The sequence below is a fragment of the Arachis ipaensis genome, chromosome B04, assembly GCF_000816755.2.
Source record: "Arachis ipaensis cultivar K30076 chromosome B04, Araip1.1, whole genome shotgun sequence".
NCBI lineage: Eukaryota > Viridiplantae > Streptophyta > Magnoliopsida > Fabales > Fabaceae > Arachis > Arachis ipaensis.
In genome coordinates this window covers 46,688,630-46,698,276 of record NC_029788.2, presented here as the reverse complement: position 1 = coordinate 46,698,276, position 9,647 = coordinate 46,688,630, and the positions used below count along the sequence as shown (strand labels likewise).

The window sequence follows — 9,647 nt, the reverse complement described above, 5'->3', positions numbered from 1 at the left end:
TTATTGGGACTCAACTTTCCCAATAACGTTGAGAAGCCTCCCCCTTCCCTACGTTAGAGCCCACGTTAACTTAGTTAACTTGGCTCTTTTAACGTAGACTTGCCATCCTTCGAGAACGTTAATGACACTTACCATTGTCCCTAACGTTCCAAATTGCCCCTATTTTCTACGTTAGAGTCCACGTTAACTAGGTTAATGTGGCTTCTAATGTGGCCTTGCTAGCCATCTCCAACGTTGGTGACAAAGTTGAGTGTCACTAACGTTGGCTCATCTTTCCCTTATCCACGTTAGCTTCCACGTTAACTAAGTTAACGTGGGAGTTAACGTGGCTCATGGTGGCATGTGTGGGCTCCTTCCAACGTTAGTGACAATGTTGGGTGTCACTAACGTTGGTGATCACCTTCTTTCTTCACGTTAGCTTCCACGTTAACTAGGTTAACGTGGGAGTCAACGTGGCTCATTGGGGGGTTGTGTTCTTCCAACGTTAGTGACAATATTGGGTGTCACTAACGTTGTCGACCACTTTGTTCCTTCACGTTAGCTTCCACGTTAACTAGGTTAACGTGGGAGTTAACGTGGCTTAATGTGCTTTGGCCAACGTTAGTGACAATGTTGAGTGTCACTAACGTTGACTCCCCCCTTTCTTCTTAACGTTAGAGGCCACGTTAACTAAGTTAACGTGGCAACTAACGTGGCCACTTATGAGCTTGGTCCAACGTTAGTGATAATGTTAAGTGTCACTAACGTTGGCTCCATTTCCTTTGTTCCACGTTAGAGTTCACGTTAACTTAGTTAATGTGACTCTTATCGTGGGCAATGATGGCTTCAAGAGCGTTATTGGCAATCACTTTTCTCATTAACTTTGTAAGTTACTCCCATTCCACGTTAGTGTTAACGTTAGTGTAACTAACGTAGCCACTAATGTGGTTCCTTTTTGCTTCCTTTGTCCTGAAATCAAGCAATAACGTGCATCAAAGTTCTAGTCTAAGTCATGGGAAATGTAACATCCAATTTTGTCCTTAAATTCATGCAAAATCATCATGAAATCATGTAAAGTGCACAATGTATGCTTGAATCAAGATGTAAGTGAATATCTACCCAAAACTAGCTTATTTCTTAAGGAAATGCATGAAACTACCCTAAAAACAGTAAAGGAAAGGTCAGTGAAACTGGCCAAAATGCCCTAGCATCAGTTCTTTACTTTAGCTCATCACTAACTCTAAGCAGAAAATAATAATGTCCTTAATTTGAATCCTTGGTTAGCTTAGACTAGTTAGAGTGCTCATGAATTAAGTGTCGGGAAATTGGGTTTGAAAACTTTTGGTTTGGAAATTGGGTATTGTATCTTTTTATGAAAATGTGAAAAGAATGTTGAGGATATGTTCATGCATTCAATACCTTAATCGAATGCATTGAGAAAAATAAAAGAAAAGAAGAAAAAAAGAAAAAAAAAAGAGAAAAAGAAAAGAAAAAGAGCAAATAATAAAAGGGGACAAAATGCCCCAAAGTAAATGGTGATAGCAATGCATATGAGTTGTACTCAAGTTCGGATGCATGAATATGTGGGAAACATGGTTAATGGATAGTTAGGTTTTGTATGTTTTACATGGACTGTCTTAGGTTAGGTGGAGAGTTTAGGTTAATTAAGGATTCAGATTTTAGTCCACTTGACCAAATACATTCCTACCTTGACCCTAACCCCATTACAACCCTTAAAAGACCTCTTGATATGTGTATTTGTGCATTAAATTTTTGTTGATTGGTAGAAGAAGAGCAAGTCTTAGAAAGCAAGGTTAGTAGAGAACTGAGAGAATCGAACCTTAAACACTTGAGTGAGTAGAATGTATACACTTCCGGTGAGGGTTCGATGCTCGATTCTTTGTTACCAGCTTTCATGAGCTTTCTTCCTGCAAGTTTATTTGTACTTTATTTTATGATTTGAATTAGTGGAATCCAGATCATATTTATTCTTGGAGAATTTCATTTACTTTTAACCAAGTAGGTAGAAACATTTTGCATTTAGTTCCATTCATATAAATAGGTTGCATTTCATAACTTCTACCATTCCTCTTCACTCTTTTGGTTCTCTTGAGCTTAGCATAAGTTCCTCATTTCATCAACTTACTATTCTCGCATTTTTCACTTTTATCTTATCTATGAATTTATAAATATTATCTTGCCGATCTATACTCTGAATTTGACTTTTCAAAATTCATCAGTCAAACAGATAGCTGATCTATACTCCGCATCCGACTTTTCAGAATTTATCAGTCAAACAGATAGTCGATCTATACTACGAATCCTACTATTCGAAAATTATCAGTCAAAAATATATCCGATCTTTAGTCTGAAACCGACTATTTAGAAATTATCATCAAACAGATAGTCGCTATCCAGTAAAATCGGCCTACTAGGCCTTTACTGAAATTGTAAGCATAAACCGATCTCCATCAAACTAATAGGACTTGACCAACCAAGAACTCAAACAGTCAAACTAAAACAAAGAAATTCTACCCACTATATCTTTGTCAAATACAACCATTAAATCACCGTTAAGGTGACACAAACAGTCATGCCACATGGTATATTTACCTGTACCAAAATAACCTGCTTTTGCTAAGAGCACTGATAAAACAAATTGGCTCAAAGCCACACTCACAATCAGGTAAAATTCACCTATCATACCTAGGTTAACAAAAAGCAACATAACCAAACTTTCTACTACTAGAAAATTAACACATGCAAACTAGCAATAAAATCGTATATCGAAATGACTTCTAGCATCACCGAAAGGATCGAAACCACATTCGTAGGCCGACAATTTTTCTGGATAGGTCCAACTATTGGAAGCAAAGGGAAAAGGAATACCGAGTGGGATCAAAGAAACTTGTAGATTTATCACTAAAGAGATACAAATAGGTGCAAATTCTGACATGACCACAACCCACTTAGGGACGAGAAGCAAAATAAATTGCCTTTCTTAAAACAACAGAAAAATAAAGTTACAAACATAAACAATCATAAGCTCACTCCAAGAGCAAAACAGTTTACCAACCCTGTTGTTAACTATTTTCATCCTCTTTCTTGGCGTCACCATCATCCTCGACCATCTCCCCGTCTATAATGATCTTCCTCAGATTTATTTTGGTGAAATCAACCTCTGGAGCTAAAAATTTTGCCTGAAGAGATGCATGTTTAAAACCCTCAATAAAGGAATCCAGCACCGCCGTCTCCTTACTCTTTTCCATCTCATTTAAGCTCGCCGTAACCTCAATTATCCGAGCACTTACACTGGATAGGTCGGCCTCCTTTTTCTTCACATTTTCTACTTCCTTCGTATAATTTTTCTTGGTCAGCTTCAGCTCTTTTTCAATCTCAGAGACCCTATTTTCAAGGTCAACAACCCTAGCATTCTTCTACTCTAACTCCTCTTTCAAACTGGGATCTGGCTTTGGAGCGGCCATTTTCTGATGTATTTTATCTCGGCTGCGCCCTAATGATGACAAGTCATCTTAGGCTAGTGTCACAAGCATTTTTCATTTCTTTTCATTAGGTTTCATGCACTTTCTTGAGCAATAAGTAATTGAATTAGAATTTCATGCATCCCTTGATTCAATTAAACATAGTTATTTATGTGCTTTTTCATAAGATTTTATTCAAATTTACTTGATTGTTATTAATGATGCAATCTCTTGTGAATTTAGCAAGGCTTTAATGTATGTGTTTGGTTGATGATAGGTGAAGAGAAGCAAGGAAGAAACAGAGAAAGATGCAGAGGAAGAGGAAGTAACGTTGGTGGCCAAGTTGGCTCACTAACGTTACCTCAAACGTTAGAGGAAAAGGCAATGTAAAGTTCTGCAAGGTTCTGGTGCCAACTTTAGAGGGAACGTTGGTAAGCCAACGTTACCTCCAACGTTTTTGATACAGTTTGCTTTCTGGAATTAAAAATATTGATTATGACGCTCATGCGTGGGTGATGCGCACGCGTTAGTAAGCCAATGTTGGAGGGAACGTTGCCAATCCAACGTTACCTCCAACGCTTGCGACAGTTCTTAAGTTTCTGGAATTGGAGAAATCAGCATCGACGCGCACGCATGGGCGACGCATAGGCGTGAGCATGGAAATTTGACATTCCACACGCACGCGTAGGTGACGCGCACGCGTGGGTAAGCCAACGTTGGAGGGAACGTTGCCAATCCAACGTTACCTCCAATGCTCGTGACAAGTTTTCGAAAACTGGAGTTGGAAAATTTGAAGTGACGCGTACGCGTGGACATGAACTTTCTTCCCAACCACGCGTATGCATGGGCGACGCGCATGCGTGGAATGGAAAAATTGACTCAACGTACGCGTAGGCGTTACCAGTCGAATGTTGGTGCCCCAACGTTGAGTCAAACATTGCTGAAAACACCCAGAATCCATTTTTCTTTAAGGGAATGTTTGACTCAACGTTTGCTTAAAAACGTTGACCCCAACGTTGATATCAGATCTATGCAATTGAGCACCCATGCAAATCTTGAACATTAATTGCCAAGCATCCCTCTTCAACATCACTAAGACCCACTCTAGCTTGCTTCAACAAAAGGCCAAAAGCCCAATCCAAAGACTTCAAGACTGAATACAGAAAGTGTATAAATAGCATTAAGTTTAAGTTAGTTGGAACGGGAGATTTAGAAGGCTAGGGAGTCAGGGACCCAAATTGGGAAACTCTGCATTCATTTTCTTTGTATTTTTCTCCTCTGCATTTCTCTGCAATTTTCTATTTTCTGGTTTTTACTTGAGCAATGATGAACAAAATCCCAAATTCATTAGGGGGAGGAGCTCTATTGTAATCATAATGAATCAATGAAATTCTTCTTCTTCTCAATCCGCTTGGGTAGCTATAGGATATCTTCTATTTTGATTGTGAATTATTCACTCTGGAAGGGGGTTTAATTCAACTGAATGCTTGTGTGAGCCTCGGAAGGGGAATCACTTGCATTAGAATTAGAGCTCTATCCTTCACAACTCTCTTAACCAACACCATTCGGGGAGGAATTGAGGTTTTGAGAGATTGTATGGCTTATGGATAAGAGAATGTGCTCTCACTCTTCTCATGACAATTAGATCAAGGAATTGGCAAGATTGATTGTAATTAGAGAGATTGGATTGCTAAGGAATTGGGATCCAATCAATTTCAATCCACCGTAGATCTACTCATATGATTGAAAATGGAGTTGAGGCCCATTTGATTCAAGATGGATTATGATATCTCCAATCCATGATGAATCACTTTCTTTGAATTTATTTAGTTTAAATCTCTCCGAATTCACTTCAATTTAAATTGTTTACTACTAATTTGACCCCCTGCACCCATTTCCCTTTATAATTCATGCAATTTACATTTCACTGCAATTTAGATTCTGCAATTTTGTTTTCTTGCACTCTAAGATTCAGTTATTTACATTTCTTGCAATTTAAGATTCAGCTCTTTTAGTTTCTTGCTCTTTAAGTTTCAACAATTTACTTTTCTTGTCATTTAAGTTTCAGCTAATTTACTTTCAGCACTTTAATTTCTTGCAATTTACTTTCTGTTGATCAAATTTCACTCAATTCATCAATATTCACTTAACTAGATTCATCACCCAACTAAAATTGTTTGATCCATCAATCCTTGTGCAATCGACCTCACTCTGGTGAGTTTTACTACTTGATGCGACCCGGTATACTTGCCGGTTAGTTTGTGCGAATTCAATTTTTTGCCATCATGTTTTTGGCACTGTTGTAGGGGATTGATTTAGATTGACAATGATTAAGTAGGTGATAATCTAGATTAAGAATTTTTCTTTGTTTTTGTTAAGCTCACTAACTGTTCGAGATTTCGTTTCTGCTAACTGTAACTTCACTCTAGCAATAGAGTGTTATGCTTTTGTTTTTTAGTTTGTTTGTGTTGTATGCCAGGAGGAAGAAGAGGTGCATCCACCTCCTTTGATTCTGAACCACAAAGAACCTTCTTGAGGCTAAGAAGAGTGGCAAGAGGAAAAGGAGTTATTGGGGAAGAAGAATCAGAAGAGGGAGATCAAGAGATAGAGGATAATCTCCCTAATCCACCAGAGGAGGTGGCCAATGATAATGGCCAACCTCCAAGGAGAGTTCTAGCCTCTTACACCATCCCCAACCCAAGAAACTGTGGGAGCAGTATACTCACTCCAAATGTCCATGCCAATAACTTTGAGTTGAAGCCTCAACTTATCACTTTGGTGCAGAACAATTGCTCTTATAGAGGGGGTCCTCTTGAAGATCCAAATCAACACTTATCTGTCTTTCTGAGGATATGTAAAATAGTCAAGACAAATGGTGTGCATCCAGATATCTACATGTTGTTGTTATTTCCATTCTCTTTGAGGGATAAGGCATCTCAATGGCTGGAGACATTCCCCAAAGAAAGCATCAATAACTGCGATGATTTGGTGAGCAAATTCCTAGCTAAATTTTACCCACCTTAGAGAATTATCAGGCTGAAAACAGAAGTACAAACTTTCACTCAAATGGATGGAGAATCACTTTATGAGGCATGAGAGAGGTACAAATCCTTGATCAGAAAATGCCCACCTGACATGTTTAGTGAGTGGGTCAGACTTCAGAACTTCTATGAGGGCTTAACTCTAAAGGCTCAAGAGGCTTTGGATTACTCTGCAAGAGGCTCACAACAGCTAATAAAAATAGCCGAAGAAGTCCAAATCTCATAGATACTATTGCAAACAACTGATACTTCTAATCTCGTCAAAGGCAACACCAACCAACTCCAACTCCAAAGAAGGGTGTATTGGAGCTTGAAGGTGAAGACACTATCTTGGCATAGACAAATTAATGCACCAACAAATCCAACAGCAAATGGAGATGATGGTAAAGAGAATAGATGGTCTTTAACTAGCTGTAGTTAGCACTGCAAACCAACCACCAGTTGTGTGGGGACAAAATAAAGAAAGCTATGAAGAGCAGCAGCCTGAATAAGTTCAGTATATGCACAACCAAGGATCTAGACAGAATGAGTTCCATGGGGACACTTACAACTCCTTTTAGAGGAACCACCCCAATCTGAAGTGGGGAGAAAATCAAAACTCATGGCAAAGAAATTCTAACCCAAGAAACTCCCACAACACAAACCACCAAAACCATCAACCAACTAACCAAAATCCCTATAGAAAACTACAAAGCAACTACTCCACATCCACCTATCATCCACCCAATAACTCATCAACTAAACCAAAATAACTTCCACCAACCACCAATATCCCACACTCAACCACAACCACCTCAAGAATCCCAAAAATCTCCAACTTGGAGATAATGATGGAGAAATTAGCAAAGAATCAAGAATTGGCCAACAAGAACTAAGAAGCTTCCATGAGGAACCTGGAAAGACAAATTGGGCAGTTATCCAAGCAGACAGCAGAAAGGCAAATCAATGCCTTCCCAAGTGATACCATTCCAAATCCCAAAGAAGAATGCAAAGCAATCCAGCTAAGGAGTGGAAAGACTGTGGAGAATGACATAGGTGCTAGCAAGGAACCAACAGAGGCAGAGAAGAGTGATCAGGAAAATTTCAAGAAGAAAGAGGAACCACAAACATTAAAAAAAGGAAAGCAAGTCATGGAAGAACAACCACAAGAGCGGAAAAAGGAGGTGAAGCCTTATATCCCTCCTCTGCCATACCCTCAAAGGATGCATAGAGAGCTCAAAGACCAGCAATTTCCCAAGTTCCTAGAGATTTTCAAGAAGCTGGAAATCAACCTCCCACTGGCTGAGGCATTGGAGCAAATGCCACTGTATGCGAAATTCTTCAAGGAGCTCATCAACAAGAAGAGAAGTTGGAAACAAAAAGAGACTGTGATCTTAACTCAAGAGTGTAGTGCAGTGATTCATAAAGGCCTACCACCAAAACTCAAGGATCCTAGGAGTTTCTTTATATCGTGTACCATTGGCAGCATGCCAATTGATAAGGCCTTATGTGATTTAGGCTCAAGCATCAATCTGTTGCCACTGTCTATGATGAGAAGGCTATCTATAGAGGAAGTGAAGCCTACAAGAATGTCATTGCAACTAGCTGATAAGTCTCTCATCATACCCAATGGAGTGGTAGAAAATCTCCTAGTCAAGGTGGGAAAGTTCATATTTCCAGCAGATTTTGTGATCCTGGATTTAGATGAAGAAGGAAGCGATTCTATCATATTGGGAAGATCTTTCCTAGCCACAGTAAGAGCCATCATTGATGTAGAGAAAGAAGAAATTATCTTGAGGGCACACGAAAAGAAAATAATCCTCAATGTCTTTAAAGAGATGCAATATCCTGTTGAAAGGAAAGACTACATGAGGATTGAAGAGGATGACTTAAATTGGAAGGAGAAGCCAAAGGAACCATCTCTAGAGCTTACAAATCCACTCTTGGAAAAGAAACTTGAGCCTGAAGAAAAGTTGAAGGATCATGAGAACGAGAGAGTTGAAGAAGAATTGCAAACATAGTTTTCAGAAGTGATAACTAAGAAGAAGGCCCCTGACATAAAGCTTGCTGCCAAGAAAGGAGAATCCTCAAGGAAAGGGAAGAAGAACAAGAAAAAGGTTCGTAAAAGGGTAGAAAAACAAGAGAATTCCAACTGAAGGGTTCTCAGAGGGAGACAAAGTGAAGTTGATCTACCAAAAGTTAGAAACATCTCCACATTCTAATAAGTATTACATGGTCAACGGAATAGTCTCACTGGAGCATGCGGAAATTGTCCATTAAAACACAGGAAGAAGGCTTACAGTGAGAGGGGACAAGCTGAGACATTATGACCATCAGCCACCCTAACAGAATGAAGGACGTCAAGCTAATGATGATAAAGAAGTGCTTGTTGGGAGCCAACCCAACCAGAGGTAACTCTCTTTTCATAGTTTTCAATAAAAAGTCAAGATTTCCCTGTATTGCTAGAAGTTAAGTTTGGTGTTGCACACCAAAATGAGTGTAAAAAGGGTGAATGTGTGACTTTAAGTTTGGTGTTCCACCTGAGATCTTACAAAACACACAATGACCTTCCAAAGAGCATCATGAGTCAAAATCTCCAAAATAATCAGGGAAATTGCTTGACAATTGCTTAACTTTTAGTTATAGCTAGCTTACTTAATAAAAGCACAACGTTTCATGTATGCGATTAATCTGCTGGATAACAGACATTGGCAAGGAACTAAGTTTGGTGTTCACACACCAAAGTAAGTTCAAAAGCCTACAAACATTCATGCATGCTAACCATCTTTCAAGTGCTTGGGGGACAAGCAACTTCCATTATCATTGCAGGAAGTCATTCAACTTCTTAAAAGGGCTACGCATCATCACCAGGAAGAATGCAAAAATTAGGGAGAATGATAAAGAATTAAGCAGAAAGATACCAAGAGGTTGTATTGTCAATTAACTGCATCTGCTTTGAAGTGTTTTAATTGGAAGTCTAATTGTGCCCCTGCTGATCAATTTGCCTTTGTTTACATTCTGTTTGTTCATTGTCTTTTAAGTGTCATCTAAGTGCTCTAATCTGGAGTGCTTGTTTCATTTTCATCCTCCTTAAATGTATGCTTTGTCCCCTTTTGATTAAATAAGAGAAAATGATGAAACAAAAAGAGTAATAGTCCAATTTGAA

General features: G+C 38.9%; 1 protein-coding gene across 1 annotated transcript; it reads left to right on the top strand.

The window, feature by feature from the left end:
- On the top strand, positions 7,633–8,502 carry LOC107636450. Its single transcript, XM_016339956.1, has 2 exons — positions 7,633–8,235; positions 8,320–8,502. The coding sequence occupies exons 1-2, from the start codon at positions 7,633–7,635 to the stop codon at positions 8,500–8,502; spliced, it is 786 nt and encodes a 261-aa protein (XP_016195442.1).

Bases quoted from the DNA above. Each gene is read 5' to 3' on its own strand.
- LOC107636450 (XM_016339956.1), top strand. From the start codon at position 7,633: ATGGAAGAACAACCACAAGAGCGGAAAAAGGAGGTGAAGCCTTATATC. The intron at 8,236-8,319 runs GTAAGAGCCATC...GTCTTTAAAGAG, and splicing joins GAAGATCTTTCCTAGCCACA to ATGCAATATCCTGTTGAAAG.